The 18198-nt window shown below is 35.8% G+C and overlaps 1 protein-coding gene across 2 annotated transcripts; it reads right to left on the bottom strand.

Annotated features, from left to right (window-relative positions):
- Nucleotides 1–988: 988 nt before the first annotated feature.
- On the bottom strand, nt 989–17564 carry LOC111370516 (protein MAIN-LIKE 2-like). Of its 2 annotated transcripts, none has more exons than XM_022992238.1 (6): nt 17342–17564; nt 3390–3502; nt 2662–3306; nt 2348–2515; nt 1868–2257; nt 989–1764 (listed from the first exon to the last, which is right to left on the bottom strand). In XM_022992238.1, the coding sequence occupies exons 1-6, from the start codon at nt 17370–17372 to the stop codon at nt 1132–1134; spliced, it is 1980 nt and encodes a 659-aa protein (XP_022848006.1). In that variant the 5' UTR covers nt 17373–17564; the 3' UTR covers nt 989–1131. The 2 variants fall into 2 exon arrangements, with proteins under 2 accessions (XP_022848006.1, XP_022848012.1); XM_022992244.1 differs by lacking the exon at nt 17342–17564 and adding an exon at nt 16940–16958.
- Between the last annotated feature and the right edge of the window lie 634 nt (nt 17565–18198).

Raw genomic sequence — 18198 nt, 5'->3', positions numbered from 1 at the left:
CAAAATTTTACATTTAAAAAAAAATCTCGTCACATGTGCTCAACAATTCCTATGAATATGGAGAGATGAATCGTGTTGGACAATAATTTAATCTATTTTACACCTCTAAACACGACAAGAGTACTTAGCGTAAAGTTTTGGAAAAGACTTATAGCAAGTGTCGAAGGAGAATAAACAACATTAGTCGAGGGAGAATAAATAGCATTAGTCAAGCATCATGCACTATCGCAACATACTACACTATGGAGCCCATTAAGGAAATGTGGATACTACTATATGAACATTCGATGTTCGATATCTCATGTACAGACTTGTTGATGTAGTTCGACATATTATTTTATTTTGGACAATTTGTGACATAAATGGAGATATTTCTATAAGTCCTCGAAATGGGATGACACCATAATCATCCAATTTCTTTTCCTTGAATTTCAAATTAAGAACATCTTTTCATGAAAAAAGAGCTACTTTTTTTTCTTTTCTTTAGCTAAAAACTTAGGCAAATATTTTATGGATTAAAATGGTAAAGGTTAAAGTTTTTGAAGGGTTTTCTTTTATTTTGTATTATCATTTATAAATAGTTATTTAAGAGCATGTTTGGCAGGAATTAAAAATCAATTAAAATCAATTTTTTGACCGTTATTTCACTATTCCAGCCATCATTTTTGAATTCTTCTCTCATAAGTAAGACCCACTTTATCTCTAACGGTCAAAAAATCAATTAACAAAATCCCTATCAAACAAGCACTAACAACCTATTTGGGAATGATTTTTTTGCCTAAAAAATTGATTTTTTTTGACCATTATTTCACTATTTCAGTTATCATATTTGATCTCTTCTCTCACAGGTGGACCCCATTTTCTCCTAACGGTCAAAAAATCAATTCTCAAAATTACTCCTAAACAGACTCTAAGTCTCCTACTTAATGGACAATAAATGTTTTAATTCACATTTGGTAAGAAAAAAGAAAATCTTGAAAAATTATGATTCAAATAACTTTGGAAGCATTTTTTTTTCCCCACTCTACAATAGATAGACAAATAGTTCAAAACTAGAACAAGATTCTCATCGCTAGTAACCTAGAATCTAAATTATATACAATTCAAAGTTGAAGTTTTCAACTCTCTTCTCTAAGCCAAAACATTGTAATCATTCTGCAGGGCAACGTCCTCACTGTTATTGAGGGTAGACTGGGGTGCGACATCAAAAGTACCATGGGAACCAGGCGGCAGTTTTTCATCTGAGCGACAAGAAATCTTGCTATCAGCTTCTTCAGCCACATGATCTGAAGGCAATTCATCAACCCCGCCTGTTATGTCACAATCAACGTTGTCAGTTACATCACAAAGCTGTCCTCCATCAACTGCCCGAGCCATAGGAGACAGCTCTCCATTATCTCCTGCATTAGCCAGAATGGGTAGATCTTGATGATTATCGACATCACCATCCACATGATATAAATGTGCATGATCATCATCATATAACTGGGAATGGACGTTCATATTAACTGCATAATATTGCTCAGGCTCATCTTTCCGTCTACGTTTACCCATTTCCCTCCTCCTAACTCTTTCCTTCCCTCTTATCCTTTTCCCAACATCATTTTGTGGATCCGCTATGACAACTGTCGAGCTTCTGGCATGGTCTCTCAAACATTCGTGTGCAATATACCTGATTCTTGCCACTGACTGTACCTGTAGATCATCCATCCCATGAGTCGAGATGGTGTCTGCTAGATGTGAAATGTCCCTCAATGCAGCATTCTGTAATGTAAGTTAAATGCGATGAAATACAATGAAGAATAAAACGAGAATGAAAATGAGCTAGTCAAGCTATAGTGGTTCAAAACATCACATAGGTGCTTACCATTCTCTGAAACTCAGATGAGAAGGGTACAGGCCTGCCTACAAATTTGCGCGTAACTTTCAAGTACCAGTGCTTGTATTCACTTTCATCCAGATCTTCTTCAGCCTCCACAATATGAAAACGACGATATGACCATTCGTTAAGTTCTGATTCCATTTTCCCTGATAGATCTACCCCACCATCAACTCCACGAGTCTTCCTTTCCCATCTCTGGACTTCTTCTGGGATAGTTTGATGCATGCCAAACTGCCTTAAGCAGCGATCTGGAAGGTGTCTTTCTGCCTTGTCAAAACAAATCAACATTGTCTTTGATCTTCCAAGAATGAGTTGATTTAAAATAAACTCTGGTATAACCGTGTGACTGATGTTTATGTAAGGACACCAGTCGACCTGGATATCAAAATGGCATCAACTCTTTGTCATTTTGGCGCAAAATGAAAGAAAAAGGGAAGTTTGGAACCAACTAATATTTCGACTCACATCAGAAGGTTGTAATGAATCCAAAGCTTTACGATAGAAGGCAACATCACGATTTGATGTTGGACCACTATGTTTCCCTTTCCACCTAAGGACAAATGGAAAACATTCATGGATTGGGTCGTGATGAAGTTTGGGTCGACCGATGTTCAGATGATAGTAACTCCAGCACTAGACAAAAGAAAACACTATTCAAAAGTAAAATTTAACCAAAACACCTTACAGGATAAAAAATAAATAGCAGGCTACCAGAGTCCTTAGTATTTCTTGAGTACTAAATATATTAATGATGCAAGTGAAGGCCAGGTTCAATTCACCTGTAGCAGTGTTAAACAGCCACTAATTGTGCTTTGAGATCTGAGGGAGGCATTCCCTAGTGCTCTGTACAAGAAGGATAATGCTGCTGCACCCCATGCATACTTACCAGCTCCATCGAAATTCTCAAACAATGGAAGGTACATGACAGGAACTTTATTACCAGTGGTGGTGGAAAAAATTGTACTACCAACAAGGTATAAAAGGTAAGCACGAGTATGAAACTCAGCATCTTCTATTGATGCGTTCTCGGGACAATGGGAGAAGGTCTCTTTCAGCCAACTAAGCTTCACCATTCCACCACTTGCATACCCAGAATCTGGTACTCTCCCCAGATACTTGACACATAGTGCATCGCATGCTGTATATGTTACACCAATAACAGGTTCACCGTCGATTGGAAGCCCAAGCAAGTAAGCAACGTCTTCAAGAGTCACTGTCATTTCCCCAACAGTCAAATGAAATGTGTTTGTTTCCCTTCTCCATCTCTCAACTAGAGCAGATATAAGTGGGTTATCAAGACTGATTGCGGGTATTAATCTCAAGTAGCCAAATCCAGCTTTCTTGACTAATTCAATTTGTTTCTCGGTGAGCATCCAGCGGTCAAGCTTTGAAGTATGTTCATGACATCTAAGTGCGCCCCGTTCCTGTTAATATCCAATTTACACATGCATGTTATAAAAGTTTTACAAGCAAAAATAAGAGAGGATAAGTTATTTCACAGTGACACCTGTCCCTCCCAAACTGCAGCCGAGACGTGCTTATCTTGATCATACAAAACAGATTCATCAACTGGTCCAGGGCTGGCTGCAGAAAAGTCCATTATGTTGCTGCTAATTACATCTGTCCAAAATGTGAAAAAAGGCAAATCAAGTGAAGGGCTCTGCAAACAAACACGGCTTATTCAACACTTCACTGAAGTTACAATCAAAAGGTAAATATGCAGGTTCCCAGTTGTGATAACTCTTGTAACTGAAATGAATATATTAGAAGCGTGTCCCAGTTCTGATCTAAAACAATACATTGCTGATATTCAAAAAGAGAATTCTAGGATAATAAAGATACCTCATCAATTGTCTAACCGAGAAAGCCAAACACACAGCGATATTGAACTCAAAAATAATACAATGACATAACTATGAAAGGTGTCCTAATGAGCTACATTACATATGGTTTAATCAGAAGCAATTTTATCCCATATAACAGGATCAATGTGGTAGCATTATCATATTTGGATGACTAAATATCAGAGTCTAAGAAATTGTGACCATGTTTTTTTGTCTTGTCAAAAGAATCATTTTCAACCAAAAATAGACAAAATTCACAGCCTAGTTTTTCGCACCATGGAAAAACCATCATCTGATTGACCACTTCTTATAATTTTCTTAGCACGTGTGCTAATATCCTTTTTCTCTGGATCTGAAGTATTGTTTAAAGCATTTAAAATATTTGGTATATTGAGCTTGGAATTTTTTTCTCTGCACTAAACTTTAAGGCCTTTGAATAATTGTTCATATCTGTCATGGTGAGCAGGAAATGCACCATCATCATGATCACTCTAAGCCACAATTTGCCAAATCTCAGTTTCAAGCTTTTCGTTCTTTCAAGAACTATATGGTTTTGTGATAACCAAAAAAAAAAAATGTTGGAATGGATGAGTTATTGTATATTTGTGTATATCCGAATGACAGGATTAGGAGTTATAGAAATACTAGAATTGTGGGATTTAAATTAAAAGGAGAGAGTCCCACTGATAATGTTATCTCTATCTTTTAGGAGTCAGTTTCATTGTTTATCTCTTTGTAATTAGTTAGAGATTATTCTGTATAAATAGATGTGGGATGCATCCTAATAAGTGATATATAAAAGAAACCATTTTTCCTTGAATGTTTACATGGTATCAGAGCTCTAGGCTATTTTTCTGAAAATTTCAAGCATTCATTGCTCAAGCCTTAATTGCCAATTTTTCTATCTTTGATCTTACCATTTTCTCTACCATTAACCATCATGTCAAAGGCTACAACGTCCACAGAAGTCCTCAATCATCCATCTTCTGATGATCTGCAGAAGATCCAAGCAACCTACAGACTAAATGGAAAGAATTATCTCAAGTGGTCCCAATTTATCTGCACATACCTAAAGGGCAAGGGAAAAATGAGTCATCTTCTAGGAATAGGAACGAAGAAGGGAGAACCCAACTTTGAAGCATGGGATGAAACAGATTCCATGACCATGTCTTGGTTATGGAACTCCATGACTCCTGAAATCAGCAACACTTGTATGTTTCTAACCGCTACTGAAGAAATTTGGAATGCTGTTCAACAAACATACTCGAAGGCTCACGATGCGGCTCAGGTGTACGAGATTAAGGTCAAGACCGCTTCAATGAAACAAGGCAGCAAAACTGTTACTGAGTACGCAAATGCACTTCAGAATTTATGGCAAGAGCTAGACCATTATTGCTGTTTTGAGACCAAGTGTCCAGAAGATGTTGCAATCTTGAAGAATTTTATCGAAAAAGATATAGAGTGTATGATTTTCTTGTAGGACTTAATGCTGAGTTTGATCAAGTGAGGGTCCAGATTATTTGCAGAGAAGAGATACCCTCTCTAAACGAGACCATCTCTCTAGTTCGGGCAGGAGAGAGTCGACGGGGGGTGATGCTTGAACCCCAAATTCGTGACAGTTCTGCTATGGTGACAAAGATGGATGGGAAGGAAGATCTGTCTCGATCCTCGAATCAAGATATTCGGGACAATCGTTGGTGTACTTACTGCAAGAAACTGAGACACACCAGAGACAAGTGCTAGAAGTTACATGGAAAACCACCAAGCATAGAGTGGGGAAACCAAGGGGGACAACAACATAATCCTGGACAAAAGCGAAACCAATCCTATCTCACCATGAATCAGCCACCTCCAAGCCAAGCCACATTTAATGTGGAGGAGATAGAGAAGTTAAAAGGGACTTCTAGGATCACTGGATAAACCTAGTGGTTCATGCTCTCCTGCATACTCAGGTAAGTTTCATTTTCTCTAGGGCTAAATGTCTCAGATGAAACTATCAGGAATTTATGGGTCGTTGACTCGGGAGCCGCAGACCATATGACTACTTCTTCACTAAATTTTAACACCTACAACCCTTGTCCAAGCAATCGAAAAATAGCAGTAGCTGATAGTTCTTTAACTACTGTAGCTGGTATAGGTGACATTCATATTAGTCCTTTCATTACTCTAAAAAATGTTCTTCATGTTCCAAAGTCGTCCACCAACTTAATATCCATTCAGAAGCTCACACATGATATGAATTGTAATGTATTTTTCAAACCTTCTTATTCTGTTTTTCATCACCAGGTTTCGGGGAAGAAGATTGGACTTGCTAAGGAAAGAAACGGGCTCTACTATCTTGAAGAATCAAGCAAGTCACATATGGTCAAGAATAATTTATCTCTGTCATTTCTTTCATCATCCAATAAAGACACTATTTGGCTTCATCATCTTAAATTGGGCACCCATCTTTTGAAATATTAAAAACTATGTTCCCCACTTTGTTTAAAAATCTAGGTGCTGAACAATTTCATTGTGATGTATGTGAATTTGCTAAACACAAATGTGTACCTTTTCCAATCAGCAATAAGAAAAGTTCAGTTCCATTTTATTTAATTCATAGTGATATATGGGGACCCTCCACAGTTCCAAATGTGTCTCATTCTCGTTGGTTTGTCTCCTTTATTGACGATTGTTCTAGGGTTTCTTGGATCTTCCTTCTCAAACGCAAATCAAATGTAAGTAGTGTACTCCCAAACTTCCACAACATGATTCAAAACCAATTTGGGGTAAAAATAAAAAAAAATCCGATCAAATAATGCAAGGGATTATTTTAATCAAGTTCTATCCTCTTACTTTCGAAAGGAAGTAATTATCCATGAATCTTCCTCTGTTGATACTCCACAACAAAACGGAGTGGCAGAAAGGAAAAATGGTCACTTGCTAGCCACAACCCGAGCCTTTCTTTTCCACCATAATGTTCCAAAACATTATTGGGGGGAGGCCGTACTCACGACTGCATATATTATCAACCGTCTTCCTTCTTGAGTACTAGGATTTAAATCTCCAATGGAGACACTATCTGGATTCTATCCTGACCTTTGTACAACAAATAATCTCACTCCAAGAATCTTCGGGTGCACTGCTTTTGTCCATATTCATAGTCATAACAGAGCGAAATTAGATCCAAGGGCACTCAAATGTATATTTGTAGGTTATTCATCCACCCAAAAAGGATACAAATGCTACCACCCATCTACCAAGAAATTCTTTTTCTCTATTGATGTCACTTTTGAGGAAACAAAATTATATTTCACTCAACCTTATCTTCAAAGGGAGATTTCATTTAGTGAAGATAAGGATAAAAACTTATTTTTACTTGACCTACCTACCCGTAAGCTAATTGTGTCCATAGAACCAGATCCAACCAATCAAGTTCTAGCCAAACCAGTCTCAATTGATCCCACACTAGAACTATGACAGAGCATAATGATATTCATAACGAAAGGCAATTTGTACAGGTTTATTCAAGGAGGAGAGACTCGGATTCTAATCCCATGCAAGTCCAAGATTCAACTCCTACTCCTGAAAATGAGGTAAATACAATTTCTGACCAGCCTGCATTAACACAAGCATGTGATCTCCCGATTGCCATTAGGAAAGGCACTAGAGAATGCACAAAACACCCCTTATATCCTTTGGCAAAATTCATCCCTTTTAAAAAATTCTCACAAGCACATAGAAGTTTTCTAGTTAGCTTAAACACTATTCATATTCCTGATACTTTATCTGAGGCATTATCTAATGAGAATTGGAGAAATGCCATGAGTGAAGAAATGTAAGCACTAGAGAAGAACCAGACATGGGAGATAGTTAGCTTACCACCAGGAAAAAAGGTTGTAGGTTGCAAGTGGGTGTTTACTGTAAAGTATAAGTCGGATGGCTCTCTTGAAAGATATAAGGCTAGACTCGTTGCAAAAAGATATACAAAGACTTATGGTGTGGATTATCAAGAGACATTTGCTCCAGTAGCTAAGATAAACACGGTATGAGTTTTGTTGTCGCTAGCTGCTAATTTTAACTGGTATTTGTAGCAATTCGATGTAAAAAATGCCGTCCTTCATGGTGAATTAAAAGAAGAGATATACATGGACATTCCTCCAAGATATGAGCAACATTTGAGAGGCAACAAAGTATGAGAGTTAAGGAAAGCACTTTATGGCCTAAAACAATCACCACAGGCTTGGTTTGGAAGATTCACCAATGTAATGCTAGCCACTGGGTATAAGTCAAGTCAGGGAGATCATACACTTTTTATAAAGCACTCGAATGCAGGGGAGTCACCGCTCTTTTGGTGTATGTCGATGACATAATAGTCACAGGAAATGATGAAAAGGAGAAGGAAGCCCTGAGAAGATATCTTGTCTGAGAATTTGAGATAAAAGAACTTGAGAGGTTAAAATACTTTCTAGGAATTGAAGTAGCTCATTCCAAGGAAGGGATCTTTATCTCACAACAGAAATATGTGTCTAACCTTCTTATTGAGATAGGAAAATCTGCATGCAAAAAGCTAGTTTCCACGCCAACTGAACAAAACCATAGACTTGCATAAGCAAATGATGATCCATCCGTGGACAAGGAAAGGTATCAAAGACTAGTAGGGAAGCTCATATACCTTGCTCATACACGGCCAGACATTGCTTATGCCGTGAGTGTTGTCAGCCAATTTATGAACAGCTCGAGAGAAGTTCATCTACAAGCTGTTCATCGCATACTACACTACCTAAAGGCTAATCCTGAACAAGGGATTCTATTTAGAAAAAATACTGGGTTAGTCCTTGAGGCATATATTGATGCTGACTATGCAGGCTCACTAATTGATAGAAGGTCCACGACGGGTTACTGCACTTTCCTCAGAGGCAATCTTGTGACGTGGAGTAAAAAGCAAAATGTAGTAGCAAGATCAAGTACTAAGGCAGAGTTTAGGGCAATGGCTCAAGGAGTATGTGAATTACTGTGGCTCAAAATAATCGTGGAAGACTTAAGGATTAAGTGGGATGGACCTATGAGGCTATTTTGTGACAACAAGTCAGCTATTAACATTGCTCATAATCCTGTTCAACATGATCGAACAAAGCATATTGAGATAGATAGACATTTCATAAAAGAGAAACTCGGCAGTGGTTTAATTTGCACACCATACGTCCCAACAAACAACCAACTGGCTGATGTACTCACAAAGGGACTCAACAGTGACGCATTTCAAAAGCTTATTTGCAAGCTGAGAATGATGGATGCATATTCACCAGCTTGAGGGGTAGTGTTGGAATGGATAAGTTATTGTATATTTGTGTACATCCGAATGACAGGATTAGGAGTTATAGAAATACTAGAATTGTGGGATTTAAATTAAAAGGATAGAGTCCCACTGATAATGTTGTCTCTATCTTTTAGGAGTGAGTTTCATTGTTTATCTCTTTGTAATTAGTAGAGATTATTTGGTATAAATAAATGTGGAATGCATCCTAATAAGTGATATATAAAAGAAAACATTTTTCCTTGAATGTTTACCAAAAAAAAGAAGCATATAAGATAATCTAATCAATACAAATGACATAGGTGAAGCAAATCATTTGCGAGACAAGGAAGGAAAAACAGATACAATTATAAGTAGAAACATTATCAAATACAAAAATGATAAGAGGCTGGTCTCCATAATTTACAAGTAGTGGTAGCAAAATGCACATCTTGAAATTTTGTTAATTTCTAGATTCAAGTAATCAAAATAAACACCAAATGGGTATTTATATTCCTAGAATTAAGTTACTATTAACTAAAATTGCCATCTTGAAAGTTGAAATTTCCTATGGACTAGAATTGCCATCTTGCTTCTTTCCTATTCCTTAGTTCATTAGAAACCAAAATTAACATAGATTGAAGCAGTTACAAATATGTAATTGCATCGGACCTTCTCTAGGTTTAATAAGGAGGAAATAGGCACTGAGGCGTTTTTGTTCCGTGAGGTATAAGCCTCAAAACAAACCTAAAAAAAATTAGTCAAAAAATTATAAAATAATACAAGAAAAACATATAAATATAATAAATCATAAATAATCAATCTTAATAAACTCCGCATATGTTTAGGTTTCTCATTTTTTATTATTTGAGAAGATGGGGTCCAAATAAAGCCTCTAGCTTTATCACTTAAAGACACATTTTTAAGATTGAAAATATAGTAAATTTTTTTTATTAAAAATAAAAAAATAAAAATCAAATTTTAAATAACATATGTAGCGGCGCCTGCCAAAAAAAAAAAAAAATATCATACCAAAATAAGCACCCTGAGGCATAGAGGCTACGAGTCTTAGGTGCGCCTCGTACTGCCTTTTTAAACAATGGTTCATCTTCCTAAAGATTCAAAATGTCCCAAACAGAGTGGCGAAAAAGGATTCTTGTAGCTAACTTCAAATTCTTAAACAAAGGGTAGGGCTTAGCTGATTAAATGAAATAAGCTACAGATGGTAATAACATAAGCATCAACTTATATTTTTGACTGAATTCCTTGTCAAACAAAAGGCCCTAAAGGCTAGGTCCACCCATGCTACAAAAGTCATCCTTTGAATAGAAATTATCATGCAAGAAAGTACCCATTAATTAGACTGATGCAAAGACATCTCAATCATTGATGTGAGATAACAAGTCACTAAACCCAAATTAAATGGAACCCATAATTAAAGACAGGTGTGGTAATTGAAAATTTCAAGTTATGCAAGTTCTTTTTCAGTTACAGGTTATCTTTCAGAATGGCTAGTAAATGAGATTACTGTTCCTTTTCTTATTGCCTCTAGAAAAATAGGAGAAATTCTACAGTGTTGGTACATGAATTCTTAGATATTTCTTACACCATTACCAATGGAATGAAGAAAAACAATCTAAAATTCTAAAGTACTCCTGTTTGCCCCCATTGGACCCATTCCTCCATCCATGTTAGAGAATTTTGCCTTTTTCTTAAAGAGCCATACTGCATTCCTAATTTCTTCATCCCCTCATTTCACCATTAAATTTTAGCAATCGTCACACACATCTTTTACCATTTCACAAGCAATCATGATATCAGCTCCACAGGATAATGATAGGACACCATCCAACTAAATATAACATATGCAAGAAAAGGTTGAGAGCAGGAAAGGAAATTGCTAGAGGAGAAAATCAACACACACATGGGTGGCTAACAGAAATGGTTGAAGTAGTTGTTACAATATATATAATAAATACGGGAAGCTGGGGAAAAGAGGAAGGAGGGGGAAATTAGAAGAAGTCTCTGGAGAGTTGGACCTCTCGAAAGTCCAATTATCTTTTCATCTTGTATTTCATTGCTTTAATAGAAAAGTTACCTAGCTTAGAGATTAGCTTTCTGCCATTAATTTCATTGTGTCTTTCACTGTTACATCAGTGCAACAATATAAACCATAGTCTTATTGCGCCATTGAATCCTGTTCCATTCGTAACTATTCTAATTCCTCATGTTCAACAGCCAATTGATATAGGAACTTAACATTTGGTATCAAAGCAGTTGAGATCTGGGAAAATGGAAACAAAATTAAGCAAGGATTTGGAGGAGAAATAGGGCTCCACTTTCAATCGATTCCAACAACTAATGATGCGAAGAATAGGAGACCAAGCAAATGATTCTAGATTGGATTCACAAGGCCGGCTAAAAATATCTTTATTCTATGGGGAAAATCCAGATAGGTGGGTGTCTAAGGCAGAGGAATGTTTTTCCATGAATCGTCAGTTGTCGGAGTGGGGAAAGGTGGAAGCCGCTGTTGCTTGCTTCGGCGAAGAGATATGGGCATGGGTCCAGTGGATTGAAAGCCATCACCCAATTCACACTTGGAAAGAATTGAAGAAATTGAAGCTCAGTCAATTTCGTGTGAAGAGGATCTCCAATGGTGAAGAAATTCCAGCGAGGAAGAATGGAGATGTGATAAAATTGGAGGCAACGATAAAGGAACAGCAGAGTCAGTGGAAGTCGTCTCCGGACGTCGTTGCCGAAAGTGGAGAAGTCGGAGCATGTTGTGGAAGGAATATATTGGAATGGACCGAAAGAGGAGAAGAGGAAGACAACGATGCAGAAATATGATAAGTATTATGTCATTGGGCTTGAAACTAGGGCTGAAATTCATAAAGAAAAACATGTGGGCTTGGTTTTGTCTCAATCTGTAGGAGGCAAGTTACAATTGAAACAAACCCAAGGAGAAGTAGGCCCAATCGACAATGAATTAAATAGCAGGCTTATACAGACTACTAGGGCATAGGCTAAGATCCCGTCTAAAGCTTCTGGAGAAGATTAGTCAATCAGGTAAAAATGTAGAGAACTTGAATCATAGGGAGCCTCCAAACCAGCAAGGGTCTTATGCTTCAAGAAGATAAGAGTAAAAGAGTAGCACAAGTGAGAGATGGATTCGTTGTTAAGAAAAAGTCAACCAATTTTTCTGCAAGTATTGGAGAAAAACAATCTCTATTGACTGAATCCCGTCACTGTAAAAATGAAATTGTAAGGAAGATAAATGAGCCTGGGTTCAGGGGACATTACCCCAAGGTTGACAATACTAGTTTTACTGACAGATCTTCATTGGTGAACAATCGAGGTAGAGTACTACGAAGAGCGCATTCAGACTTGGGGTGGGGTGAATTTAGTGGACCCATTCTCGATGAATCTGTTGTGTTTGATGAAACTCCTGAGTCAAAGCATGTCGAGAGGGAAAATTCTTTTAAAAAATCAGAAAACAAATCGGCAAGTTCGAAGTACGGGAACTCAGATTCCAATAAAGGAAAACCCTATAATATGATTATGTGGGTAGGGGCAACTGGTTACGGAGTTGCCTTGGATATTATACTTGTGCTAATTGCTCGACTAAATAAGTCCGTTCACTTCAAAAGGCTGAAACGTCCCTTCTCTACTGTGACCATGGTAGGAGTACTTGCAAGGGAAAGTATGTGGTTGTATGAAGAATTGAGCAAACCGCATCAGCTTCCACCTTGAGGACAAGGTGGATTTCGGGGGGTGAGTAATGATACGACACTGTCCAACACAATATACCATATGCAAGAAAAGGCTGAGGGCAGGAAAGGAAATTGCCAAAGAAGAAAATCAACAAACACACGGGTGGCTAATAGAAATTGTTGACGTAGATGTTAAAGTATATATTATAAATACGGGAAGCTAGGGAAAAGAGGAAGGAGGGGGGAAATTAGAAGAAGTCTCTGGGAGAGCTTGGACCTCTCAAAAGTCCAATTATCTTTTCATCTTGTATTTCATTGCTTTAATAGAAAAGTACCTAGCTTAGAGATTAGTTTTCTGCCATTAATTTCATTGTATCTTTCACTATTATATCAGTGCAGCAATATAAACCATAGTCTCATTGAGCCATTGAATCCTGTTCCATTTATAACTATTCTAATTCCCATGTTCGACAGCCAATTGATATAGGAACTTAACAGATAATTTGTGAAATCCAACTTTTCAAATATATTAGTAACCCTGACAAACAAAAAAAATTCACAAAATGTCCAGAATCGATCACACGAAGGAATAAACTTATACCCAGCAAAAACCTCCTTTCACACCACCCTAGTAAATCATGTGTTCCAACCTCCATTTTGCTGCTTTCACTAACTCCCACATGATGAAAAAGACACTTTTCAGCAAAAATGCCTCCACATGTAAGCAATTCTCCCTGAAAATTACGCCTATTTTGAAAAGGACTTAATAAAGAAACAACTGAAGTAGGAAAAGAAACTGACTTCATATGTGAACTTAATTGCCATCCCTTAGCAAATTTCAAGTTGATATTAGGAACTAAACTCAGATCACAGTGAAATCAAACGGTAAAAAAAAATGTTGGACCGCACCTTGGACTATATCTTGAATGATAACTTGCTATAGAAAGATACGTTAAAAACCCAACAGTAATTGTTTCAACTTCAATAAGCCAACATAGTCCTACCTCATAACCTATCTCTGCCCTAGTTTACACAAATCTCAACTCAGAGGAAATACTGAATACACTTTCCATGTTTATAACCTACCTATAAAACTACAATATTTGATGTGGTAGGAAAATAAAATTAACTTCTGAATCAAAAGAAGGAAACAAAAATTACCTTCCACTAAAATTTCATAGCTCCCTAATCGTAGAATTGTTTCCATCAACAAATTCCAATTCTTTATCAATCTTTTGACAAATCTTTCATATTTTCACGAGGAAGCATGGTATTAGCTCCACATGGTAACTTGTAAAGTTCAATATTTCACAGATATTAGAAACACTGACCATTGAAAAAATCCAATAGCATACAGAATCTCCCAATCACACAAAAGGAATAAACTTACATAGCCAGTTAAAACCTCCCCTTCTCACTATCCTACTAAATCATGCGTTCCAACACTCTTTTGCTGCTTTAACTAACGCACTAACTGAAAAAGAGGCTTGAAGTAAGAATTCCCCACGAGTAAGCAAATTTTCCCCAAGTTACTCTTACATTGAAAAATACTTATCCTACAAGGAATTAGTAAAGGAAAGCAAGTAATGAATAGCTAGGCTGTTCTCAAAGATCTGAGTTATGAGTTCCCGATTCTTAGAAGATGTTCTGTCAAGTAATTAGTATGAAAGGAGTGGGTAGTAATTAGTTGTAAAGGCGCTCTAGTCAAGGAATGCTTCTAAGCCCAGCCTTTGAATTCCATTCCGTAGTTCAGTCCTACACTCCAGAAGTATTGAAACTATTGAAAGCAAAGACCGCTCTCTTCGGCATTAAATCACCATCTTGATCAGTCAAAGGGATAGCAGGTGCTAGCGTAAATGTGAACTCACCCTTGTAAGAATTGATCATGGTAAAGGAAATTGTAAACTTAGAGCAATTTTGTTAAGCCACTAGATTGGTGCTTCTTTTTTAGAAGCAGCATAAACACGCATGCTCTTAATAAAGAAACAATTCGAGTAGGAAAGGAAACTGAATTAACTAGAAACATAACTGCCAACCCTTTATCTTTCATCATTTCCTTGGAGGGTATAACAAAGAAAATTTCAAGTTGATACGGAACCACACTTGGATCACAATGAAATCTCTCTCTTCCACAAAAAGTAAAAAAATGTCAGACTGCATCCCTGACTATTTCTTTAAAAGATAACTTGCTATAGCCTATTGAAAGAAATGCTAATAAAGTTTTTTTTGATGACCGTTTTTTAATTAATACATAAAAGTAATTGTTTTCAATTTGACAAACACAATCCTATAATAACAAACCAGATGATTCTCATGATTAAACCTATCTGCGCCCCAATTTACTCAATTCCCATGACTCGAAAAAATACAAAATGCATCTCCCTTGTTTACACCCACCTACAATGCAGTGACATGAACACGTGTGTCCAACACAATATGAGTCGGAGCACTGACATACGATTTTTCAAAAAACTACTAACACGAAATGTTGCTGAGATATTTATTAAATTATTTAAAATTCTTCATTTATATAGTATAAATTTAATTTTATACTTGTTATTACTTGTTGAAATCTTTTAAATATGCGTACATATTTAATAACTTTGAGTTAGAAATATAAAAAAGATAAATGATCGTGGTAGAATATTCGAGGAGTACTGGTATCCATCACTTGTCAGGTACGGATACACTACCCTAGTTGAAGTATACGGGCAACAAAGACACCACATATATAATATATTATTGACACAGTATGGAAAACACAAATAAAATTCTGAATCTAATCCATGGAAATCTACCCAATTTAAAATGTTTCCACCAGACTGCCTACGGGACGACAATAGCCACAAAGCTTCACCACCCATTTTTTAAAAAGCTATTCAAGGCTACGTTTTGAATCATGTCTCATGTGAGGCTTCCATAAAATGCCTAAAAATCTTATGCCTTAAGGATTATTTGTAAGGCGGTAACCTCAATTTACCGAGGCTTACACCTCATATGGGACTTATTTGCTACATTAAATGTATTTTAATTTTTTATTTGTTGCAAGTTTGACTTATAATTTTGTTAATTTTTTTACTATGGACTCTGATTATAGTTTACGTTTCAATATGAGCCTATTTTATATTTAGAGCATGTTTGAGCCCCATTTTTATTGAGAGATGCATTTTAACATAGTAGATTGATGGAGAATGTGCGATTAAAAAATAAGAAGAATTTTGAGTTTGCATGTAATATAATTTTATTGAAGAATGTATGATTAAAAAGAAGATAGAGGAAAACATATTTTAAAAATAATGGGAATTAATCAAAGGCTTAGAATTATTTTATTGGTTTGTCTCGAGACTTACTCATAAAATGTCTTGGTACCCAATTATGCCTTTTTAAATTACGCAATACCCTCACATGGGAAGAAAATCACATATGGTGCATTTGATTGCCAGCATTTTTCATGAAAAATGTGTTTTTTCTACCAAAATTCCTACTTTAGTATTGTTTAATTGCCATTTTTCCATAGAAAACATTTTCCTACTTTCGGTCACGTGGCCATATTTTCATTAAAATCAAGGAAAACATTTTCTTTATGAGAAGTAGAAGATTATTTTCCATGGAATACACTCTTTCTTTTTCTCTCTCTCATCTACCCACCAATAAAAAAAGACAAATATTATATTTTCTAGGTTGAAAATTAAATCAATAAAACATGTTTAATTGACATTTTTCATTAAAATAAATTCTACGAAATTAAATTACCTAGAATTTATTTTCTTTTCATACAAATTCTATGCTTGCAATCAAACGCACTCTTATTTATAACATTTGACCACATGGCAAATGCAAGTTAACTTTTTCACCATGGAACACAAAAGACAATAATAGCCATGCAATAACTTCTTACGTATTTTTATGACCTAACATATTTCAAAACTAAATACATTTAAGTTGTAATCTAGACTCCAAATCTTCTCAATAAATCCACCATACGTTTCAGCATTCCTGAAATTCTATCTAAAATTTCCATTTATCTTTTCTCCAAAAACCACCTATTTATCTTTAAACATCTATTTCCAAATCACGCAGACATATAAATGTATGAAACTGTAAATACAGAACATAAGAATCCTTTTCATCAGTGTGTGTTAGTAAGCACAAAAGATACTCATCCACTTTCAACCAGAGGGATTTTTTCAACTCCTGCTACTAAAATGTATAGCAGAAACCATCTCACCAATAGCTTCCCACAGCACATAATTGCACGATGAACTTTTTTGGGCCAGGGATAATCCATCATTTTACTTCCCATCTAACTTTCAACCACATTCACATACACGCAGTCGAAAATTCCAACACAAATTAGTGATAGCATTGAGGGGATGCAATACTTCAAGAAAATGATGAAAAATTTAAATTAAAAAAAAATCACAAAATAACCATCTATCATAATGGGCAAAATTTGTAGAAGAATCCTTTTTTAAAAAAACTTTAAATTACAAGAAAAAACCCAATATCAATACTCTCCGGAGACAAAATAATAATAAAAAATAAATTTAAGAACGTTAAAATAGAGTAAATCGAAACTTCAAATTAAAAATGATATTTTTATTTCTTAAATGTGGAGGAGAATACTCACTGGAGACAGAAAAATAATCTTCAAACTTCATGACTGAGCGAATTTTGTTTTTTTTCTACTGAAACTCCATAAATTGAACATGAATACCATTACTGGGTTTACACCCGGGGAAAAAAATGGAGAATTGCAGAGTGAAATTTGGGTTTTACAAAATGGAATTTAGGGTTCCTTTGAGACGATCGGAAGTAGATCAAAGAGGACAGAGGGGGAGAAGGGTATTGTTTGCTCGGTTGGGCCAATCCAATAATATGCGGCCCAAAACTTGTACAAGAAAGTTCTAACTTAAGGAGTGACCCAATAAATATTTATGGAGAGGTACAAAAGTACAATTTAGCACTTTGTGGATTTTTTTAGGGAAAAAATCGCATATCCCCAAGAAAAACAAAACAATTCATGAAATACTCTATACTAATTTATATACTATAAATACTTAGTATTGTGACAAATTAAATCAAAATTACTACACCTTAAATATGTCTAATATTTTGTAACTGAAACATGGCAATAGCCATGAATTTGCATATAATTAAATGAATTCCGTGATTAATTGCTTGATGAGATAAACATGAAACTTGCTATATGGAAAATGAAAACTTGCAATGTTTGATCATCTACAAGGTTAAGAACTTCACAAGATATTTTTTTGACATTATATTTGTAGTTCTCGATGTAAAGACGCATCATATAGTTTTTTATAAACTTATTTTTTGACATTATATTTATAATTTTTTTAAACATACACTTTTAGAAAAATCAATATGTATGATTTTCACTTATTCTCTAATGTGGCATAGGAAATCTTCCATTTTAATAAAGATGATTGTGTGTTATCGGATTATTAAGCATTCATCCAATGT

This window comes from Olea europaea, chromosome 2, assembly GCF_002742605.1.
Source record: "Olea europaea var. sylvestris chromosome 2, O_europaea_v1, whole genome shotgun sequence".
Taxonomy (NCBI): Eukaryota; Viridiplantae; Streptophyta; class Magnoliopsida; order Lamiales; family Oleaceae; genus Olea; species Olea europaea.
This window is presented reverse-complemented; position numbering and strand designations above follow the sequence as displayed.

Excerpts from the sequence above, each read along its gene's own strand:
- LOC111370516 (XM_022992238.1), bottom strand. The coding sequence starts at position 17,372 with ATGAAGTTTGAAGATTATTTTTCTGTCTCCA. Across the intron at positions 2,516-2,661 it reads GCTGTTTAACACTGCTACAG|TGCTGGAGTTACTATCATCT; the intron begins GTGAATTGAACC and ends TCTTTTGTCTAG. Across the intron at positions 1,765-1,867 it reads CATCTGAGTTTCAGAGAATG|AATGCTGCATTGAGGGACAT; the intron begins GTAAGCACCTAT and ends CTTACATTACAG.